This window comes from Neoarius graeffei, chromosome 11, assembly GCF_027579695.1.
Source record: "Neoarius graeffei isolate fNeoGra1 chromosome 11, fNeoGra1.pri, whole genome shotgun sequence".
Lineage (NCBI taxonomy): Eukaryota > Metazoa > Chordata > Actinopteri > Siluriformes > Ariidae > Neoarius > Neoarius graeffei.
The window spans coordinates 2420463-2442200 of NC_083579.1; the positions used below are offsets into that span (position 1 = coordinate 2420463).

Below are 21738 nucleotides of genomic sequence, written 5' to 3' on the forward strand. Positions count from 1 at the left end.
GTCCACTAGATGCCGCTAAAGTCTCTGATGTCGCGTTTAATTCTGTCGGTTTAAAAAGTGCAAACAAACGTGCTTGAAAGTTTGTGAACCCCTTAGAATTTTCTATATTTCTGCATAAATATGACCTAAAACATCATCAGATTTTCACACAAGTCCTAAAAGTAGATAAAGAGAACCCAGTTAAACAAATGAGACAAAAATATTATACTTGCTCATTTATTTATTGAGGAAAATGATCCAATATTACATATCTGTGAGTGGCAAAAGTATGTGAACCTTTGCTTTCAGTATCTGGTGTGACCCCCTTGTGCAGCAATAACTGCAACTAAACGTTTGCGGTAACTGTTGATCAGTCCTGCACACCGGCTTGGAGGAATTTTAGCCCGTTCCTCCGTACAGAACAGCTTCAACTCTGGGATGTTGGTGGGTTTCCTCACATGAACTGCTCGCTTCAGGTCCTTCCACAACATTTCCATTGGATTAAGGTCAGGACTTTGACTTGGCCATTCCAAAACATTAACTTTATTCTTCTTTAACCATTCTTTGGTAGAACGACTTGTGTGCTTAGGGTCGTTGTCTTACTGCATGACCCACCTTCTCTTGAGATTCAGTTCATGGACAGATGTCCTGACATTTTCCTTTAGAATTTGCTGGTATAATTCAGAATTCATTGTTCCATCAATGATGGCAAGCCATCCTGGCCCAGATGCAGCAAAACAGGCCCAAACCATGATGCTACCACCACCATGTTTCACAGATGGGATAAGGTTCTTATGCTGGAATGCAGTGTTTTCTTTTCTCCAAACATAACGCTTCTCATTTAAACTAAAAAGTTCTATTTTGGTCTCATCCATCCACAAAACATTTTTCCAATAGCCTTCTGGCTTGTCCACATGATCTTTAGCAAACTGCAGACAAGCAGCAATGTTCTTTTTGGAGAGCAGTGGCTTTCTCCTTGCAATCCTGCCATGCACACCATTGTTGTTCATTATTGTCCTGATGGTGGACTTATGAACATTAGCCAATGTGAGAGAGGCCTTCAGTTGCTTAGACGTTACCCTGGGGTCCTTTGTGCCGTCGCCGACTATTACACGCCTTGCTCTTGGAGTGATCTTTATTGGTCAACCACTCCTGGGGAGGGTAACAATGGTCTTGAATTTAGAATAGAATACCTTTACTGTCACTATACCCATGTACAATGAGATTAAAAGCAACTCCAATAACAGTGCAAACAGTGTGTAGAGAAAAAAAAGAGAGGAAAAGGGGGGAAAAAAAGGTGAGGGTGTAAGGTGCACAGTCCTGAGGCGTATGTGTTGTGTTTCACATTATGGAGTGAGGTATTGCACATTATAAAAGTATTGCACAGAGAGAGTCACATTATAAAATAAAATATTGCACATTATGACGTATTGCAGAGGGGTTTAGACTATAAAGTCAGAGCATATTCAAGTTCAGGGTGGTTATGGCTTTTGGAAAGAAGCTGTTTTTGAATCTATTTGTTTTTGTCCTGATGCACCTGTAGCGCCTCCCTGAGGGCAACAGGTCAAACAGATCAAAGCCAGGGTGGGAGCTGTCCTTGATAATGTTCTTAGCTCTGCTAAGGCAGCGGGAGGTGTAAATGTCCATCAGGGAGGGGAGAGGGCAGCCGATGATCTTCTGTGCTGCCTTTACTACTCTCTGGAGCCTCTCCCTGTCTGCAGCAGGGAATTTCCTCCATTTGTACACAATCTGTCTGACTGTGGATTGGTGGAGTCCAAACTCTTTAGAGATGGTTTTGTAACCTTTTCCAGCCTGATGAGTGTCAACAACGCTTTTTCTGAGGTCCTCAGAAATCTCCTTTGTCCGTGCCATGATACACTTCCACAAACATGTGTTGTGAAGATCAGACTTTGATAGATCCCTGTTCTTTAAATAAAACGGTGCCCACTCACACCTGATTGTCATCCCATTGATTGAAAACACCTGACTCTAATTTCACCTTCAAATTAACTGCTAATCCTAGAGGTTCACATACTTTTGCCACTCACAGATATGTAATATTGGATCATTTTCCTCAATAAATAAATGACCAAGTATAATATTTTTGTCTCATTTGTTTAACTGGGTTCTTTTTATCTACTTTTAGGACTTGTGTGAAAATCTGATCATGTTTTACGTCATATTTATGCAGAAATATAGAAAATTCTAAAGGGTTCACAAACTTTCAAGCACCACTCTAAATATTCCACAATTAATTCTCCCCGTTTATAAAAAATAATATTTGGGCTTCTTCATTCTGAAAGAGTTTAATTACACAAAGTTTAAACTAAATGCTTTTTTTGTCACGTTATTTCTATTTAACATGGAGTCTGTGTTCAAAATGCGTCTTTTCTTTAAAATCTTAAATCTTGCATTTAGGGTTTTTTTTTCCACTATGGATTTTAGGTTTTATTTACTTGTTGATAGATTTTATTTTTATTCCTTTGTGTTGCTCTGTAGTTTACAGTGTTGTTGATACTTGTGATTTGTTTTATTAGAATAAAATATTTGTTAGAACATAACAGATGCAATGTAAATGGAGGTTTTAAAACAATTATAAAATGAAATAATTATGTATTTCATACATCAAAGTTTTGTGAAATTAACAGTAAAAAAAAAAAATCTCAAAAGATGCGCAGCTCCAGCTTTATTGTAGAATCATATTTAGATTTAAAATGAAAATGTTTTATAAATGAGAAACTCAGTAAAGCGTCACCGAGTCCTTACTGACTGTATAATCAAAATACTTACTAAATAAAACAAACATGGAGAAGACTGATCCAGCTAAAGTTCCACACTAATCAGAAGATTGGGAGTTTAAAACTGAAGTACAACTCTGGAGTGAACACAACTATCATTCAGAAAAATATTTTATTTATTCCATTTACCGTATAAAGCTTACAACAATCTTCTTACAAAAAATTTCAGAGTAAAACAAAAACACTTATCCAAAATAAAAATCACTGTAAAGTGTTTGTAAAAAGTCTGTAGTGTCACTTGTGGAGTTGTTTTTGTGTTTCTCATCACCATGGAAGGACAAACAGAGCAGAACGTCTGAACATCAGGAGGGCAGGTTTGCAGAACCAGGTCAGAGAGGAGGAAGAGAAGAGCCACTGACTTCAGGAGACCTGATACAGGTGAACAACAGCAAGTTAGAGAATCAAACAGAGCCAGATTACATACCGGTCAACTAAAGATCATAAAACTACAAATTACGACTTTTAAATTTCTGCACTGCACACAGTACACTGATTTATGCCTTCATTTTATTGATTGACATTAAGGTACTGATATTAAGGTAAGACAAACGATGTTGTGGCCCCATCATGTCTCTCTGGACTTCCAGACCCAATTCCAAGTGGTGCACAAAAGTGCCACAGACCTGACGGGTATGGAAGTCGCCCCGCAGCGACAACTGACTCGCCGAGTGATGCCACCCGTTGGCCATTTGAATGGCTCTTCCACATGCCATCTGGTGGTGTGCCATTGACCCTGCTGGGTTCATCACTGCACCGAAAAGCGCCCTGCTGCCAGCGCCTTATTGGTGATGTACTATTTAACCCATAACTGGAACCCAGGCAGGTGCTACCACTCCGGGTCAGAACAGACCTGGGAACAATGGTGATTAAAGGGTAACTCCACTTTCCCCAGCACTCAAGTCCTCCCAGACCTGCACTTTGAAGTCATACCCAGGACTAGGAAGTAAATAAAGTTAATTATTATTGAGTTAGTGTGCTTCTGGCCCACCCGGTACCACCCCATGTCTAAAAACTAGGTTTGGGTAAACTGACTCTTTTCAAGGAATCTAATCTTTTGGCTTGGAGTCAAACGAGTCAAATCTTCCAGTTGCTAAACTGCTCGTTGACATTTTTGTGATATTTTGAAATGTGATTATTGTTATTATGACGTGTTACATAAAATACTCTTCCTTTTTATAACCAAAATAAATTTACATTTCGTTTGATAAAACACAATAATAATTCATTCAGACAGCTGAGAGTCAAACACACGAGTCAACACTCAAAGATTCGGATCAGAGAGTCGGCTCAAACCCAAACTCAGAGAGTCGGCTCAAACTCAGAGTCGACTCAAACTCAGAGAGTCGGCTCAAAACAAACTCAGAGAGTCGGCTCAAAACAAACTCAGAGAGTCGACTCAAATCCAAACTCAAACAAACTCAAAGCGCCGATTCAGAGCGCTGACTCACTGACCCCTGCGCGTCTCTGAGCCGGTTCCGGTCCCGATCAGGCCAGGTCCAGTTTCTTCTGAGTCTCCGTCAGTTTGTCCTGCAGCCGCTTCTTCCTCCAGTCCAGGAACTTCCTGCGCGCGCGGTTCGCATGCCAGCCCGCCAAGAACCCTGTAGCGAAGGAGATCAAGATGGCGGCCTGCAGCGCTCTGTCTGAAACCTCAGCCATGTCCGCTCTCACTCCCACAGGCTCCACCCCCTCCTCTCCTTCAGCCGCAGGGACACCGGCTCTGTCCCAAACTCACACACACTCACTACATAGTGCGCACTACACAGGGCTGCTACACAAAAGTGAGAGTTGCATCAGTTCCATTATAAACATCTAAACGCGTGTATTAATACTTTAATTATTATAGATTATACAAATTAATCCTGAAATTTAAAGGGATTTCACTTCACATGCAAATAGTTTTTTACATAAAACAGTTCAGCTAACATCAACAAGTGACTGGATTTCCCACACATTGCAGATATTGTTTGTTTGTTTGTTTGTTTAAAAATTTCCCCAACAGTGTTAAATGAACACCGTTTCTAGCTACTAAACGAAATTCAATTACCCGTTGCACTCTATGTAGTGCTCCTCATTTCTATTTAGCACTCAGCCGCTGTGTGTCACGTGACACGAAATCTACGGCGACTCCCCAGGTCCAAACTGATGACGTAAGACCCCCCCCACACACACTGATTAATACAGGATATTTGTATGATGATTTTCTGTGATAAAATATGGCGGAATATCTGTAACATGTATTACTAATATTTTTCTTCATTTCTTATCAAACATATTCAATGTGTGGGATAAAGAAGAAAAGGAAGAAAACTAAACTCTGAGTCTGGTTAAAATGACGTGTCAATGACAATTAAAAAAAGTTTCATTATCTTTAAAAAGACAAACATTTGTGTTTAATGTAATACTTTAAAGTGTTATTAGTTAAAGGAGACTTTAATACACACCATACATCAATATAATCAGATAAACTTTAATCGAGAATGAAGCTGATTTGATGAACAATTCAATGAAACATTTGATTCGAATGAAGATGGTGTGACTTTATTTAGTTTGATTTTGATACAAATAAAGTCAGAATAAAATGTATGAACTGGAAGAAATCTCTAACCCTCGTCATAAATTTCTGTTTTTTTTCATCCAAATTGAGTTAAAAGACACGTTTTCAATTTCTAATTTCAGTTAAAATCATTTAAACATTTTTATTTTATTCAAGTACTTTAGAATAATATGGAGAAAATGTTCATTTCAGTCTGTATTTGCACATTAATACGAGACAAAGCAAATTTTAAATGTACTACAGATACAAAGCTCTTTTTTACGAAAAAAAAAAAAAAATTTAGACACGAAACAAAAGTATTATCTGTAGGGTTTTCTAAAAGATTAAACAGTAATTTTCACTAAAGAGTTGCATTTTTTCTATTCATATATTCTAAATATCTAAAGTAGTTAGAGATTACTTTTTGTGAAATTTTGCAGACTGGTGGTCTTAATGTCAAGTGTGTGTGTGTGTGTGAGAGAGAGACAGACAGACAGACAGAGGGTTTGGAAATAAAACCATAAATATTATTATGTATAACAGATTAAATGTACTGTAATAACTGCTTTACTACTTTTATTTTCATTTTTTTGCATATCCAAATGAGTAAGGAGTGTATTTAACTTTGAAGAAAGATTTGTTTTTGTTTTATTTTGTTTACTTTGTGCTTCTTAAAAGTTTTGGCACCAACAAAACACTGTTTAATTTCCAGATCAATAAATATAGGGTGTGTATTTTCTAGCTACTGAATTAAATTAGATGAAAACAACTATTTGGATATTAATCAGTTTCTAAAAAAATCTTTTGAATGTTTAAAATCAATCAATAATAACGTAAAATATAATTCATGAAAACTAAAACAGTAATAACGTGAAGCGTTTCTAAAAATACACCCGACACAGACACTTCCGCGATGGGCGTGGCTTCCCCTTCCACGTTGCCACGCAACAGCCGTGTCCGGTCGTGCGCGTGCGCAGTGCGCTCGGGGACGGGGAGGCTGGGCGCTGATGCTGATTCAGGATGCGGCTGATGTGGAGTCTGAGGTAAAACTGCTGCAGCGGCGAGCGGAACACAATGCGGCTCCGAGTTCCTCAAACCTCTCGCTCTGAAACTCTCCTGCGGCCTCACAAGAGCAGGTCAGACATCTTACTGAGTTCTGCTTTTTATTGTCCGCTGTGACAGCGCGAGCGGCGGCTTTATTAGCATTGTTAGCCTGGTTTGTAGTCACTTCACATGGAGCAAGCTTATTTAAAAAATACTCTCACGGTCTATCACGTAGTAAAGAAAATAACACAAATAATCGCGCATACTTGCAATATAACGGAGTCAACGTCCATACATGCAGAGTTCTGGGAGTTGTAGTTCTTGCCTGGAGGACGAGTTTGTCTTCCGTCTCGATAAGAACTACACGTCCCAGGATGCCTCTCGCGCACTGTTTCGGTTGATGGATGAGCGCTGAGCCAATCAGAGATGTGGGGACACGGTTTGTGGGCGGGTTTAGAACTCCGTCACCAGGGCGACGCCCATGTTTGATCCTTCCGCTGCAGTGCGGAGACAAAACTGAGGCCAAAACCGCACAGTAATGTCGTAAAGAGCGCGCAGGAGTCCGAGCGCGCGCACACGGAGCTGTGACTGCTCTCGCGCATTCTCTGTAGTGCACTAGTGCGCGGTTTGGGACACAGCCAGGGATCTTCAGGCTGGAGGAACAATCACAAATCACAGCTTCAAGGTGATGCTGTGTAACACACACACACACACACACCAGTCCCAATGGTCATTCATTCATTCATTAGATTTCTAATCTCATTTACAATCTGTTTGTTTATTTATTTGTCACTAAGCAGGTTTACCCACAAAGCTCATAAACACAGATCAGTGAGCACTATTTTCTTTCCCTCACTGTGTTGCTGTCACAGCGATCACACTGAGGAAATTTTGTGAAATTCACCTGCACATACACTCGAGTGTAAAAGTTTGCATCCCTGTGGTTTTATTAATTGGAGTCAAAAGGAAAAAGATCCAAATAAATAATTTAAATATGACTAACACTGGGTGGCACGGTGGTGTAGTGGTTAGCGCTGTCGCCTCACAGCAAGAAGGTCCTGGGTTCGAGCCCCGGGGCCGGCGAGGGCCTTTCTGTGTGGAGTTTGCATGTTCTCCCCGTGTCCGCGTGGGTTTCCTCCGGGTGCTCCGGTTTCCCCCACAGTCCAAAGACATGCAGGTTAGGTTAACTGGTGACTCTAAATTGAGCGTAGGTGTGAATGTGAGTGTGAATGGTTGTCTGTGTCTATGTGCAGCCCTGTGATGACCTGGCGACTTGTCCAGGGTGAACCCCGCCTTTCACCCGTAGTCAGCTGGGATAGGCTCCAGCTCGCCCGCGACCCTGTAGAACAGGATAAAGCGGCTACAGATAATGAGATGAGATGAGATGAGACATTCACTCATTTCCACATTCCCTCCAATCTCCAGTCTCACTGCATCTGTTTATTGTTCATGAAGCTTTTCCGTTGATCACTGAAGAGCGAAAGTGAATTGTTTTAAATCCTAGTGTTCTGAGGGTGCACAAACTTTTGCTCAGTGCACAAATATGAAGGTTCTAAGGGTTCTTCGTGATGTATGGTGCTGCATGATGGTTGGATATGGAGGCGCAATGTTGCCACACGCACACAAATGAAACTTTAGGAGAAACGTTCACGTGTCGCTGCTCTCACGTGGATGTGTAAACTGCATGTTTGTGGGAACGTGTGAGAGTCCGTTGCGTGTGTTAGGATTCGGCGGATCACGGTGGATGATCGGGTCAATGTTCTGTGCTCTGTAAGTTCAGATCTGTGGTTTAAGTCGTCTTTGTTGCGAATCTCATCAGCGTCCTGAAGCTATCGCTCTGCTGCGACACACTGCACCGAGAACACCAACGTTACTGAGACGTTACCCAGGACAACACGCTGGACCCCAGTGGAACCTTAACCAGCAGGTCCACTTCACTCACATCAACCCTCCAGTCTGGAGTTTGAACTTCTTTTAGATCTTTCCTGGTGGTATTTTTCTGCACTTCTCCTCCTCTAACGCTCAACACACTGCTCTCAGCTTTACTCCTGAGGAGGTTCTGGTGCACCGTCACTGTGCTGCCGAGATCATGAGACTCATTTCAAATGGTTTTAGTGTTGCTGAGATGTTTTTGTGTTCAACAGAGAAGTTACAGCTACAGTTTCAGTATAGGGATGGTGAAAACTAAAAAAAATCTTGACTGACCACCGAGCCTCATTAGCCGGTTCAAGTCGGTTAACCTACGAGTTTAAAATTCTAGAACTGGAATTATTAGAATCTATTCTAAATCTAACCGCGAGCATCCACACGTTCAGTCCCAGTCTCTGCCCTCCACTCACATTACCTTTTCTACAGCGCGAAACATTTAGTCAAACGCGGCACTGATGTCGAGGGGTTTGTATTGGAGTGGAGGACAAATGGCTCCAGCTTAGAGACAGTTTCAGTTGGCCATGATGGCGTTGAAAATAAAGTCAAGTGCTAGAAGAAGTACATAACATTCAGTGATGGGAATAACGGTGTTAAAACAAAGGCTGTTATAACGCCGGGTAATCTAATTAATTAGCTACAATCGTTATAACGCCGTTACCAATATCAACACGCCATTACTGCATGGTATTGACGTTGCTCTGAAGCCGTCACAGACATAAAAGCTGCGTTTGTCAGTCCCCCTCCAGACACCGCTGTCATTTCATTCTCTCCCCTTCCCTCCAAAAGTCGGCATCTGTGCCTTTAGTTTGTGTGGAGAGATCTGATCTGCAATAACATGCATTGTTGGCTACAGACCGAAACATACTTTCAGAATGCAGTGGCCAAGGCAGGACTAAACTCCATGTGCCTTCTAATAATAATAATAAAAAAAAAAAAAAACAGAACGGCGCACCTTTTGGCGGATGCCGCCTTTTTCACGGCTGAATCGCGCAGATCCGATTTTTTTTTTAGGGGGGGGCGTTGGAGTGTCTGATTATAATTTCATCAAAGTAAATTCTGTATATAAGCAAATGCCGTTACAGTCCATGAAACATAGGAAGTATGAGAAGAAAACAGTAAATCAGAAAGCTGCGCACGTTTGCACAGCTTTCGCACAAACGTGCGCAGCTTTCTGATTTACTGTTTTCTTCTCATCCTTATACTTCCTATGTTTCATGGACTGTAACAGCATTTGCTTATATACAGAATTTACTTTGATGAAATTATAATCAGACACTCCAACGCCCCCCCTAAAAAAAAATCGGATCTGCGCGATTCAGCCGTGAAAAAGGCGGCATCCGCCAAAAGGCGCACTGTTTGCATCCCTGGCTTAGTAATTTGTAAGCTAAAAAGCCTGTGTCTGCACTTTTTTCTTTCGCCGAGTGGCAGCTGTCTTCAACTGGGGCGGGAGGGCAGGACATGACTGAATGGGTGTTTCTGATTTGTCAGCTGTCGTCCTTACACCGCATGGCACGCCCCAAGCGTTTACAACACAGAATTCCAGGTTCTCCGCTCCAAAATCGGCAGCTTCAAAACGATTGATTTTTTTTAACAGACAACCAAAAAAAAAATTAACGGGTTGACGTTGATTCGGTCAACCATCGGTCAAACGGTCATCGGTTAACATCCCTATTTCAGTAATGTCCGTGCACATCTGGATGGAGCCGAAAATCACCAATTTCAACTCACGATGAAAGAATTATTTTGCTATGTGCCATTTTTTCCCTGCAACAGTCTGAAAATCGTAAAGTGCGAATCCATCCTTACTCACAAGGCCTGGTTTCACTGCTTTCTTTTTTTATTGGCATTTTCCATCCCGTCCCAACTTTTTCTGATTTGGGGTTGTACTATAGAACCACACTGCATACTAATTATCTCTTTATACTTCAGGTTAATGTGCGTGAAACAGGTTAGTGGGCGGACCGGTGGTGCAGTGGTTAACACTGTCACCTCACAGCAGGAAGCTTCTGGGTTTGATGTTGGTGTGTGATGATGCTGGTGTTCAATTAAAGTCAAGACAATTTTATTTGTATAGCAATTTTAACAACGGACGTTCTCACAGAGCAGCTTTACAAAAATACATAAATTCCAGATCTAAATTTTAGACATATGAATTTATCCCCAATGATCAAGCCTGAGGTGACGGTGTTGAGGAAAACCTCCCTCAGACGACACGAGGAAGAAACCTTGAGAGGAACCAGACTCTAAAGGGAACCCATCCTCATCTGGGTGATAACAGAGAGCGTGATTATAAATAACTCACTTCTGTAACCGTGTCCTATAGAGTCACAGAGTGCAACTGTGTCACCAGGAAATTCATTATAGTTTAACAGGAAGTCTGTTTTGTTGAAGTTATCAACTGTTCACTGATGGAGACTTGAGTGTAAAACTGTTCATGACACCTGCAGTCATAAAGTTATCCTGGGGATTGGACTCCAAAACCATCGGAGCAGAACTGTAAGAGTCCAGAGCGTCTTCTAAGTGTGACTTTAGACTGTCCGTATAGGGAGGGAAAGTGAAACACAGCGATCCTAGTGGTAGCGTTCCTAAGCCGAGAGCCATACTATCGAAAATCCCATAGACCCGATTTAAAAAAAAATCCCACGAAGTTATGATGTGGAACTTGTACACCCCCCAAAAATATGCTGTATCTGTTGGGATTATCTACTAACTGTGAAAGTATCAGGTGAAATTTCGCTGTCTTTTAAAAGATAGAAATTGCGCCTAACCTGTCAGAAACGGACTACAACCAAACTGTCTAGTCAGAGTCGCTCATATTACGTCAGCAGTAGGCTTAGCTATCTGATCTGTAATGGTTATCCCCACGAGGGATGCATTTCTTATTGGTACAGAAATACTCCACCAACCACGCTATACAAATGGGCATGTTGATGTAGGCTACTCGCCGCCGCTACCTGCTACAGATTTGGAAAGGCGCTAGACTTGCGGTGACGTCACATACGCGACGTCGGGTCCGTGTAGTCTTTGATCAGCTTATTAAAAAACATTCAAAACAATTCAGATCGGTGGAAAAAATAAAGTATGGTCACCAGGATCGATAGAGCTGCCCGACATGCACAACATATGGAAGCCATTGTCTTAACTTTGAAGTGTAACCTGAAATTTAATTTTTGAAAAGATATTCCCATTCATTTTGCCATAGAGGTTGGAACGCATCCAGTAGGGGGCGATGAGATTACTTTCCCTCCCTATGGGGGCCGACCTCCACAGGAGCGATGGGATGAGAACCTCAGCTAGAAGTAGGGCATCAGGATGGATCAGGCGGGTCTGAGGAGCAGAAGAGGCCAACATCACTGGTGTCTCAGGATCGGCATGTGTAGAAAGAGAACACATGTTGTTAGGTTTGCCCAGTGTTACCTAATGAGTAAGAACATTGTTCACTGAGTGAAAGCAGGGACTCCGGCGAGATTTACTATGACAGCATAACTAAAAGGGGAGAGCCAGAAGGTAACACAGGCATGAGGGGCCCCGGGACATAAAGCAGCAGCCACTACACCGTCAACAAACTCGAGTGAGCAAGCGAGTGGGGACTGACAGCATCCATACATCCCAGTTTACCAAAACACTCTGTCTGAGGATCCTCCAGATCTACACCTTTACCTCATAAACACCATTAACACAAGGCTTGACTAAACAGATCTGTTTTCAGCCGAGACTTACAGTAAATGCTGAGACTGTGTTTGTCCTGAACACTACTTGGAAGGCTGTTCCATAACTGTGGGGCTTTGTAAGAAAAGGCTCCGCCCCCTGATGTAGCCTTCACTATCTGAGGTACCAGCAGATAGCCTGCACCTTTTGATCTAAGTAGGCGTGGTGGGTCATAGAGGAGCAGAAGTTCACTCAGGTACTGTGGTGCGAGACCATTCAGTGCTTTAAAGGCCAATAGTAGTATTTTATAATCAATACGAAATTTGATTGGGAGCCAATGCAGTGTGGATAAGACAGGGGTGATGGGGTCATATTTTCTAGTTCTAGTAAGGACTCTTGCTGCGGCATTTTGAACTAACTGGAGCTTGTTTATGCACTTATTGGAACATCCAGACAGTAAGGCATTACAATAATCCAACCTGGAGGGAACGAAAGCATGAACTAGTTTTTCTGCGTCATGAAGTGACATTAAATTTCTTATCTTAGCAATATTTCTGAGATGAAAGACGGCTGTCCTTGTAATGTTTTCTACATGAGCTTCAAATGAAAGATGGTGGTGGGAAAAAAAAATGAAAGTATCATTCAGTAAAAGTTAGAGTTTGAGATGGTTCCTTAATTCATGGATTTCATGTTAAAATATGTCACTGATTTTATTTTGATTAGTTAAAAGATTAATTGAAGAACTTATGGTTATTATTTATTGGTAAGTTAACCAAAAAAAACTATTAATCAGAAAATAATCAATAGATTAACTGGAAAAATAACACTTCATCAACTAATTAAGAAAATAATTGATAAATTAGGGCGGCACGGTGGTGTAGTGGTTAGCGCTGTCACCTCACAACAAGAAGGTCCGGGTTCGAGCCCCGTGGCCGGCGAGGGCCTTTCTGTGTGGAGTTTGCATGTTCTCCCCGTGTCCGCGTGGGTTTCCTCCGGGTGCTCCGGTTTCCCCCACAGTCCAAAGACATGCAGGTTAGGTTAACTGGTGACTCTAAATTGAGCGTAGGTGTGAATGTGAGTGTGAATGGTTGTCTGTGTCTATGTGTCAGCCCTGTGATGACCTGGCGACTTGTCCAGGGTGTACCCCGCCTTTCGCCCGTAGTCAGCTGGGATAGGCTCCAGCTCGCCTGCGACCCTGTAGAAGGATAAAGCGGCTACAGATAATGAGATGAGATAATAATTGTTAGTTGCAGTGTTAATCCGGTGTCTATTGTCCTTCACACGTTCCTCAGTTTTACTCAGCTGGTGTCTCTCATCTGGCTTTGCTGAAACATATAACTGTGTGTCAGACACAGCCCTGATCAGATGCCAACAGTAGGTCATTTACTACTTTAACCAGTGCCGTCTCTGTGCTATGATGAGGTCTAAATACTGACTAATATGTTTCATGGATGTTATTCCTATGTAGGTATGAGCATAACTGCTGTGCCACAACTTTTTCTCAGATCTTGTATCCAAGTTGATGATTTTGATGAAGAAATGAGTGAAATTAATTCAATCTGGGTTAACTGCAGAGAATTCTAGTTTCTCTTCAGGGATTAATAAAGTATACAAAAAAAATCACTGATCTGATGTGCTTCTATTCTTATTGACATTGTGAGATATTAAATTGTCTGGCTTTAAATTTCTGTTTTTGTCAGATATTTTCAATTTTGCATTGATGATGTTGGTATATGATCAGAATCAGAAAACTTGATTGATCCCAAAGGAAATTGCTTATGTTATAACTGCACAGATAAGCAGAAAAGGCACCAATAGACAAGGATTAATATAGAGCTAATATAAAATTATGTATAATAAATACAATAAAATACACTCACCGGCCACTTTATTAGTATCACCCATCCACCTGCTGTTTGATACAGTTCTTTAATCAGCCAGTCCTGTGACAGCAGCACAAAGCATCAAATCACGCAAATACAAATTAAGAGCTTCAGTTAATGTTCACTTCAAACATAAGAATGGGAAAAATTGTGGTATGGGTGTTGGTTTGATCCAGATGGACTGGTTTGAGTATTTCAGAAGCTGCTGATCTCCTGGGGTTTTCACACACAACAGTCTCTAGAGTTTACACAGAATGGTGCAGAAAACAAAAAACACTGAGTGAGTGAGCGACAGTTCTGTGGGTGGAAACAAACGCCTTGTTGATAAGAGAGGGTCAGAGGGGAATGGACAGATTGGTTCCAGTTGCCAGGAAGGATATAATAACTCATATAATCACTCTTTACAACCGTGGTGAGCAGAAAAGCATCTCAGCATGCAACAGGGGAAAGAAGAACACACTGGGTTCCACTCCTGCAGCCAAGAACAGGGATCTTAGAATCAGGAACACGTTCCTATTAAAGTAGCTGGGGAGTGTAAATAAGGTGCATATGAGTAAAACAAAAAATAGATATAATAAGGAACGGAAGGAATCGCTGACTGGGTGGGTGGGTGAGAAAAGAGGGAGTTATAAATTCTTATGGCAGTGGGGAGGAAGGATTTTCTGTGGCGTTCAGTCGAACACTTTATGCTAATCAGACTGTGACTGAAAGTGCTTCCCTGTTTAGCCACAACTCTGTGAACTGGATGATTAACACCGTCAGTAATAGACTGAAGTCTAGACAACGTTCTTCTATCTGCTACAGTAGATTCAACATTCTCCTATCTCGACTTTCAAGGAGTCAAGTTCCTCACCTACAACAGACCCAGTGTTCTTAAAGGGGAACAGAGGGCAATATATAGAGTAAATATAACAATAAAACACACATTAACGAACCTTATTCAAGACTTACAAAAGTTTTTTGTTCTAAGGTTGGAAAGTTATAGTGTTTTGAAAGTAGCTCGAGCAAACTATTTCCGCAGTTTGAACAGCCCGCCATGATATTAATTTTATCCAATCAGAATGCACGTTCATTTTCTCTGCATAACACTCATGACGTATGTATGTGCCCAGTTGTGTTGGCTCATTGAGGTTGGGAATAGCACGTGTGAAATACCTGTTTCTGCCTCTTGCGACGATTTCGCAAGTCCACGGGTGGCGCCTATCTCATTGCAGCAAATAAATTCTGCTGGACTCGTGAGCAACTCCACGTTACATTTTCCTCACGAGCACCACGCCGTGTCACCTGCATGCAGACGCTCTGCCCCGCCCCACGCTCGCCACGCCCATGGTCAGCATCAGTCTCATCCTCGCCGTCATCCGAGCTTTCTTCTCTTATTTCGTCACCGGAGTCGAGAGTACCTCTCCTAGCTATTTTAAGTTCGTTTCTTAAGACAAGGATTTTTTAAGATGTTACCTTGTTGACAGTTTCGGCGAGAATCTTCCGCCTTCTTCAAAACAGTCAACAGATGTGTCCTGGGGGAGCGACCTGACAGCAGGAGGCGTGAACTACCTGTCAAATTGGGCGGGACGTTCACGCCTCCGTAGCGTAACATCAGCTGATAAGGCACATCACCACTCGACATCTGGTGACTGTTTTGAAGAAGGCGGAAGATTCTCGCCGAAACTGTCAACAAGGTAACATCTTAAAAAATCCTTGTCTTAAGAAACGAACTTAAAATAGCTTTAATAGTTAGACATAATGAACTTCCACTACATAGTACCTCTCCTAGGTTCAAACTGGTACCCTTCTAAGCCATAGCCTGCTTGCAGTGTGTCTTGCGGGATCTCTTCGTATGATTTGACAGAGCTGTCGCTTTCACTTGATGCGCCCGACGCCATGATTACACGCTTATCTCCTCTATTTCGGAGAGTTCCGCTAGTGCAGTGGGTAGCGCTGACGTCACGGTCTTTTAAAAATGGCGACTCTTGTGCGGTTTAGCGTATAAAGTATTATATTTACAATTACCAAGATATTTCGTTGTTTTCTAGTATATAAATTTGATAGAATACTTAAGAATACGTTACTTTGTCACATCAGCAACTGTATATATTATATTTGGTACCCCTTTAATCAGTTCGTTGAGTCGCTTGGTGTCTGCCACCTTCATACTACCAGGATGTGACATCATAGAAAATGGCACTGGCCACCACAGACTCTTAGAACATCCATAACATGGTACTCCTGACTCTAAATGAGCGCAGTTAGCATAGTGCATGATGACGATGTTGGTGTGTGATTCAGTTCAATTTTATTGTGGCTACTGCCTCATAGAGGCGCTAGCCACTACGTCATCGTGTTGTAAGAATGAGTGTAACAGTTGTGGACTGCGCATGCGCATACGGGTGTTCCGATTAAAATGGCCAGTGAGTGTATACAATTCGGTTCACCGTTCGAAATAAATGGACTAGACTAAAGAAATCGCTTTCAGACATGTTTATACTTATTACAGAGGGAAAGTGCGTTCCTATTTTAAAATCTACTCCAGGTCGTCCCCCTTTCCTCGCCTTCTTCAGCCAGTGGGCCCATGTGTGATGTAGATGTGATGCGTTTCTGAGTTGTTACGGGAAGTTGTCGAAAAGAGACCACTGAGCTCTAGCGTCAGGCCATTTCTAGGAAATAAGAGTTTGGGTCCTGGCGACAGCGTGTGTAGGTCAGCCTCGGTTCGGAGGTTTCAGTTTCGAAAACTGTAAGAGGTAAGAGTAGAATAATATAAAGTACAGAAACTTGGTATATTTTACTTCTGTGATTTATTCTATATTTACTGTATGGACATGGTATCAGAAAACAATTTTATTTATTAGCAGGAACCACATGGACCCATGGGGACCTATTTTTTGTATTGTCACAGGGTGGCTTCTAGAAATGTATTTTAAATTTATAAATTTATCACTAGTGAGTAAGCATGTGGTGAAGGTGGCAAGGAAAGACTTTGGAATTTTGTTTGTAAAGCCGCGGCTTCTACTGCTTTCTCAAGTCTTACTTCTTTTTTTCACTTTGTTAAGGCGTTAATGTTTAACTCATTAGAGACTGTGTTCGACCCTGATTGGCCCTGCACTCGGACCCTTGTGCCAACTTGTTCTTGCCACAGGGTAAATGTGTAATTTTTTTTTTTTAGATTTTTATGTATTTTTATATTTATTTTTAATACCAAGGATGACGCCTAGCATGGGACTTGTTACCTGTTCACGCCAGTCCGTTTGGGTTAAACTTTTTATTGTTTTTTGTTTGTTTGTTTTGTATTTAATGTAATTTTTGTGTATTTAAGTTGCCCAATAAAGTTGTTAAAATAAATAAATAAAATAAAAAATAAATAAGAAAATCTCCCTGAAATGACATGGAAGACACGTTGAGAGGAACCAGACTCAAAAGGGAACGCCATCCTCATCTAAGTGACACCAGATGGTGTGATTTTATAAATAACTCACTTCTATGATTTCACAGTTATAGAAGTGAGCTATTTATAAAATCAGAGTAGATAGTCCATAGGTGTAACCAGGAACTTCTGAGCTTATGAGCAACTTATGAATACGACCATCAGAGTTATTTCTGAATTCATTACAAAGGCCAGTAGTAGGTTATTTACTACTTTAGCCAGTGCTGTTTCTGTGCTATGATGAGGTCTAAATCCTGTCACATCATCCTGGTGTGTGGTGACGATGATGATGATGATGATGAGGATGTTGGTTAATGACGAAGATGATGATGTTGGTGTTTGATCAGGACGCTGGTGTTTTAATGATGATGACATTGGTCTTTGATGATGGTGTTGGTGTGTGACGATGTATTGAATATTGTAATTAAATCATTGTATCATATCACCGTTATTACAGCTTCACTCCTCTCTCAGCTTTTACGTTCCACAGTGAAAATACACTCTTATGTAATTTTCCTTAGGGGGTTAGATGCAGGATTTTCCCTGTCACTGACTCTCTCTCTCTCTCTCTCTCTCTCTCCCTCCCTCTCCATGTCCAGTGGAGGAGACGAGAATGCACAAAATTTCCCAAGACACTGTTCAGTGGTTTGAGGTATTACAGCACTGGGGTTTGTTTAAAATCTGCAGTGTGAAAACACAAAAGTGATTTCAGGTCAGCATTTTTATTAAAAAATAAATTGTTGAGCAGGTAGCTTATCTTTGATTACCTTATTACCCAACCCCCAGCCCTCCTCACACCCCTTCTGACCAATCAGGTTTCAGACTTTAACTGGACTGTGTGCTTTCGGTACCTGTAGTAGGTAATGAAAGGAAAAATATCCTTTGTAGGTGAAAATATAGGTTTATATGTGAAAATTCCTACAGACTCCGCAGCGAGCAGCATCAGGTGTAAGAGAATCCTGTTTAAGGGGCGTGTGGAGGTGCAGGTGTCATTTTTACAGGACTGAATTAAATCTCAGCACCTCTGTATTACATCCTGGATAAACAGATCGTCGTTCCTGTCACATGTTGTTAGAGAAATGGAGAGATTACAACAGGAGGTGAGGCTCTCAGTGTTCTATGTGATACCTGATCACACTCTGGAGGAGGAAGAGAAAGAGTGAGGGGGGGAAGGGGGGGTACTGGAGTAATCTCCATCTGTGTTAAACATCTTCATCCATTATTCAGCTTCAACGCCCCACACTTATACAAATATAATCCTCAAACACACTCACTAATGCACACTGCAGGGAGCGAGTCTGTCTCGGTGAAGGAGGCGTGGCCTGTGGATTGGTCTGTCTCGGTGAAGGAGGCGTGGCCTGTGGATCGGTCTGTCTTGCTGAAGGAGGCATGGCCGGTGCGCCGGTCTGTCTCGGTGAAGGAGGCGTGGCCTGTGGATCGGTCTGTCTCGGTGAAGGAGGCGTGGCCTGTGCGCTGGTCTGTCTCGGTGAAGGAGGCGTGGCCTGTGGACCAGTCTGTCTTGGTGAAGGAGGCATGGCCGGTGCGCCGGTCTGTCTTGGTGAAGGAGGCGTGGCCTGTGCGTCGGTCTGTCTTGGTGAAGGAGGCGTGGCCGGTGCGCCGGTCTGTCTCGGTGAAGGAGGCGTGGCCTGTGGCTCGGTCAGTCTCGGTGAAGGAGGCGCGGCCTGTGCACCGGTCTGTCTCGGTGAAGGAGGCATGACCTGTGCACTGGTCTGTCTTGGTGAAGGAGGCATGGCCTGTGCGCCGGTCTGTCTTGGTTAAGGAGGCGTGGCCTGTGCACCAGTCTGTCTCAGTGAAGGAGGCATGACCTGTGCACTGGTCTGTCTCGGTGAAGGAGGCATGGCCTGTGCGCCGGTCTGTCTCGGTGAAGGAGGCGTGGCCTGTGCGCCGGTCTGTCTCGGTGAAGGAGGCGTGGCCTGTGGATCGGTCTGTCTCGGTGAAGGAGGCATGGCCTGTGCGCCGGTCTGTCTTGGTGGAGGCGTGGCCTGTGCACCAGTCTGTCTCGGTGAAGGAGGCATGACCTGTGCGCTGGTCTGTCTCGGTGAAGGAGGCGTGGCCTGTGCGCCGGTCTGTCTCGGTGAAGGAGGCGTGGCCTGTGCGCTGGTCTGTCTCGGTGAAGGAGGCGTGGCCTGTGCGCTGGTCTGTCTCGGTGAAGGAGGCGTGGCCTGTGCGCTGGTCTGTCTTGGTGAAGGAGGAGTGGCCTGTGCGCTGGTCTGTCTCGGTGAAGGAGGCGTGGCCTGTGCGCTGGTCTGTCTCGGTGAAGGAGGTGTGCTTACACTCTCTCACACACATGCACGCAGTGTTTAGTGTGTTTGACTGGAACCTTGCTGTGTTCTCTTGGGTGTGGTTCTTTGTGAGGCGTGGATCAGAAAATCTGGCCTATGTAGCGCTTCTGCTCCGAACGAGCTCGTGCGGTTCAGTTGCAGTGAGATTCGAATCAAATCACATAAAATCAATGCAGTGCAAATCACGTTTTGGGTTGCATTTGTATTTTTTTTGTGTGTTTTTCTTTTTTTTTGCAGAACAATTTGCATATGAGACGCCTCTGTCCTCCGTCTGATTTCAATACGTCACCTAATGAATTCAGATTAGTCAGAAAGAAATCTAATGAAGAATGAGTTTGCATTCAGGAGTGCTCCTATTTTACTCCAATCTGTTAAATCAGCCGTGTGTTTACGCAACAGATAAAAATAAATTCACCCACTTTCCCTGAGTCACTTCATTCCTGCAGAGACGTGACTCATCTGTGCAGCACAGATGAACATTTACAGAGACTCGACTCCATTGAGACAATTGAGTTAAACGATTCGTTCAGTTTGTTCATATGTGTAGTCTGATCAGATAACACACACCTTGAGGACTTGTGCAGTAGAGTCAATACGACCGTATAACAAAACACTGCTTACAAAATTAAATGACAAATAAGTTCATAAAATATACGTAAAAATTTACGTAGCATCAGCCATCAGCCTGCTACAGGTCCTGATGACATCAGGGCTTCCTGAAACCGGTCCTGTCGGTATCGCTGCTATGCTAATGTAGTTTGTAACTTCACTGTGTGGCTGATCGATGATGCTAGCTACCCCCACATGGCTAATCTGTTGTACAGGTGAATGGCAGGACTGTGTGAAGATCTGGCCGGCTGATGCAGCGCGTAGGAGTCGACTGTGACGAAAACATGAACGGTGCAGGAGAGCAGGTGGACATCCTGCCTCAGAACTGCATGGTCAAAGAGCGCTGGAAAGTGGTGAGTACTCAAAACTCCTGTGTGTAACATGATGATGATGATCCATGTGTAATGGCAGTTCCTGTCCTCTTGATAAATAAAACTGTCTGGGTTTGTTTGTTTTTTTTTTGGCGCTGTTCTTGGTTGAATCATTCCAAATCTGGGTCTTGTTTCTAGAAAATGGGTCAGTTGGTCTTTTAGCTGATTTTTGCATCACGTTTTATGAAAAATGGCTCTTTGGATGCCATCATTATTAGTGTGCTTGCCAAAGGCAAACACACTATTGTTCTTCTTAAAGTGCCATTCCACCATTGGATGTATTCTTTGGCATAAAATACAATATATTTTATGACAACATGACCAGACAGAGAAATCTTTTAGCTTCAAAATGATATATCACACATAATTTTTTGACAACAAGTATATTAATTTTGCGACCAAAGTCACCTACCCTTTTAATTTCCGCGCGGTAGTGAAACGTGATGTCATCGGCAGGTTCCCCTTCTTGTGTACCACGTGTCGGTCTATTTTTAGACCAGGAAACCCCCAAAGTGAGAGAGTCATTTCTCCTCGTATATGGGGGCCAAAAAAATTGCGAAAAATTTTGAGTTAATCTTTCAGTTAGCTAGATTTATTGGTATTAGCTAGATTTATTGGTATTATTTTTATCGCGTTCTATCCGCCATTGCTGATAATATGTGCCACGTCACACATCACGTGGTACATAAGAAGGGGAACCTGCCGATGACATCACGCGCGGAAATTAAAAGGGTAGGTGACTTTGGTCGCAAAATTAATATACTTGTCGTTGTCAAAAAATTATGTTTGATATATCATTTTGAAGCTAAAAGATTTCTCTATCTAGTGATACCATTTATATATGTTGTCAAAATATATTGTATTTTATGCCAAAGAATACATCCAATGGTGGAATGGCACTTTAAATTTACTTATTCTGCCTTATTCCGACACATTTTTTGGATCCACTCCTCCTCCTAGGGCGTTCGAGATAGAGACACCGTTCCAACTCTGAGACGTCTGGCCCGAAGTGGTGTGGTGTGCTTGTATACAGCTTTTGGATCAACGCGCTCGTTCTCTTGTTCTTGTTGTTTTTCTTTTGTTTTTTTCCCATAGAGAATGAATAGGGCTCATGAATCGAATCGTCCTACTCGGACACGCTCCATCGCAGATGCACCAAACCTCATGTGATACTTCAGGCCAACTCCCCCGACACATACATGCAATCAGTTCTGACCCGCACTTAT

At 42.5% G+C, this 21738-nt stretch overlaps 2 protein-coding genes across 2 annotated transcripts in view; one reads left to right on the forward strand and one right to left on the reverse strand.

Moving 5' to 3' along the window:
* Positions 1 to 2870: 2870 nt before the first annotated feature.
* On the reverse strand, positions 2871 to 4508 carry LOC132893737 (mitoregulin-like). Its single transcript, XM_060932855.1, has 2 exons — positions 4230 to 4508; positions 2871 to 3146 (listed from the first exon to the last, which is right to left on the reverse strand). Exon 1 carries the CDS (start codon positions 4431 to 4433, stop codon positions 4263 to 4265), a length of 171 nt encoding a protein of 56 aa, XP_060788838.1. The 5' UTR covers positions 4434 to 4508; the 3' UTR covers positions 2871 to 3146; positions 4230 to 4262.
* A 1792-nt stretch (positions 4509 to 6300) lies between these two features.
* ttbk1b (tau tubulin kinase 1b) overlaps positions 6301 to 21738 on the forward strand; it is a 62535-nt gene continuing 47097 nt past the window's right edge. The window contains exons 1-2 of the mRNA XM_060933250.1: positions 6301 to 6446; positions 20357 to 20494. Of these exons, the coding sequence (XP_060789233.1) occupies positions 20393 to 20494 (102 nt within the window). The 5' untranslated portion in view covers positions 6301 to 6446; positions 20357 to 20392. The remainder of the gene's footprint in view (positions 6447 to 20356; positions 20495 to 21738) is intronic.